The 1690-nt window shown below is 49.3% G+C and overlaps 1 protein-coding gene across 3 annotated transcripts in view; it reads right to left on the reverse strand.

The window, feature by feature from the left end:
- Positions 1–1634, reverse strand: part of NELFA (negative elongation factor complex member A) — a 62385-nt gene extending 60751 nt beyond the window's left edge. Inside the window, exon 1 of one of the 3 annotated variants that reach the window (XM_019526346.1) lies at positions 1324–1634. In XM_019526346.1, the coding sequence (XP_019381891.1) occupies positions 1324–1575 (252 nt within the window). In that variant the 5' untranslated portion in view covers positions 1576–1634. The other 2 variants (XM_019526347.1, XM_019526348.1) reach the window with 2 other exon arrangements.
- Between the last annotated feature and the right edge of the window lie 56 nt (positions 1635–1690).

Genomic DNA, 1690 nt, shown 5'->3' on the forward strand with positions numbered 1-1690 from the left:
TCAACTTGTCCAAACCCCCCCGGGGGGGGGGGGGGGGACCCATGATCCACTAAAAATCCTTTTTAACACCAAAGGGCATCAGATAGTCTAATAATCCACGTGTTTCACTGTAGTTAGACGATCAGTTCAAGAGGTATTCCACCATTACAAAGTGCACGTAATCCATCAGTCATTTAAAAGACTAAAGATTCTCTGTAAAAAGTGACAGAACCCCTTGGAAACTGCCTTACTCTTCCTTTAAAGAAGCGTAAATGCAACCTGACATGCAGAGGGCACAAATAATTTAAAGACTCACTATGTACAGCACCCACGGTGCACCGATTACACATACAATGCACAGTTTAGATACACAAAGCTGATGCAATGTGGGTCCTAATCTCATTACATTCAGGTGCCAATGCTGCGCTCCTGTAACGTTACCAGTACACAAGGAGTCAGGGGAAGTAGATGTACAGCGCTCCAAAGTACAGAGACAAAGTCAAATTTAAGGCTAACTTGTTCACAGAGAGAAACTTGAATTGAGAGAGACTTGAAGTTTTCACCAGACAACTTATACAATTAAAAATATATATATAAAAATCAGAGTGAATACGGATGGCTTTACACTTTCCTGGAGCCATCGCTCTCCTGTATTAAAATACATCAAGGCTGACAGCCTGCTCAGCGAGGCATAATGCACAAAACATAAATAACGGTCTGCTCCCAAACGCTAAAGAAACTTTTTTTTTAAATGAAAAAATAAACATGAGTCGTTTTTAAAAGCACCCCACTGACAAGCACCATCCGAAGCCTGGCAGCAGCAGGATGGGTGTAAAACAGTAAAACAGCTTGCTCGGTGGACCCGCCCCTTCTCTGTCGACTCACCCCTAACCCGCGCTGCTTCATCAGTCAGGCAAGGGGGGGGAAAGAGAGAGAGATCCCTCCCCCAAAACGGTTTGAATGCACACAAAACCAACCGAAGAAATAAGCGGTGCAATGAAAGGCCTGCCCAGAGCAGTTTTCCCTTTTGTAAAACCCAAATAATAAAAATAAAAAACCCAAATAAAAAAACCCTTTCATTTCTACTCAGAACTTTGACCGTCTCGCCCCCACCCGGTGCCTGATGAAGGGGGTTTGTACCTCAAATGCCTACCGTTAAAAAATTATTATTATTATTATTATTATTTTTGCAAAAAATAATCTCGTGGGTCTAATAAAAGAAACTGCACCTCTCCCACGAGTCCCGACATTGCCGTGTTACTACGGAGAAACGCAGAGGCAGTTTGTGTCCGGGACGAGTCTGCCTGAAGCGGGGGGAGGCCCGAGGCCGGGCCCCGGGCTCACCTCGTCCACGGCGCGGCGGGGCAGGTGCAGCATCCCCAGCAGCAGCTTGAGCTTGACGGGCGACGAGAGGCCGTGGAAGCAGAGGCGGATGTTGTCGATGACCGAGGCCGTGAGCAGCGAGGCGATGCTGGGGGGCGCCCACAGCTCGTCCGTGGAGCCCAGCTTGTTGTGCAGCCACAGGCCGGTGTCGCTCTCCCGCATCGACGCCATCTTGGGAGCGGGCCGAAAAAAGAGGGGGTTTTGCACGGGCATTTTATGAAGACACCTCAGCGGAGGCAAGAAGGGGCGGACGGGGGCGAGGACCCGCGCTTTTCGTCACCCAAAATGGCTGCGCGCAGGCCAAGCGGAGGGCGGGATGTGGGAGGGG

The sequence above is a fragment of the Gavialis gangeticus genome, unplaced genomic scaffold (assembly GCF_001723915.1).
Source record: "Gavialis gangeticus isolate Ggan-Ray unplaced genomic scaffold, GavGan_comp1, whole genome shotgun sequence".
NCBI lineage: Eukaryota > Metazoa > Chordata > Crocodylia > Gavialidae > Gavialis > Gavialis gangeticus.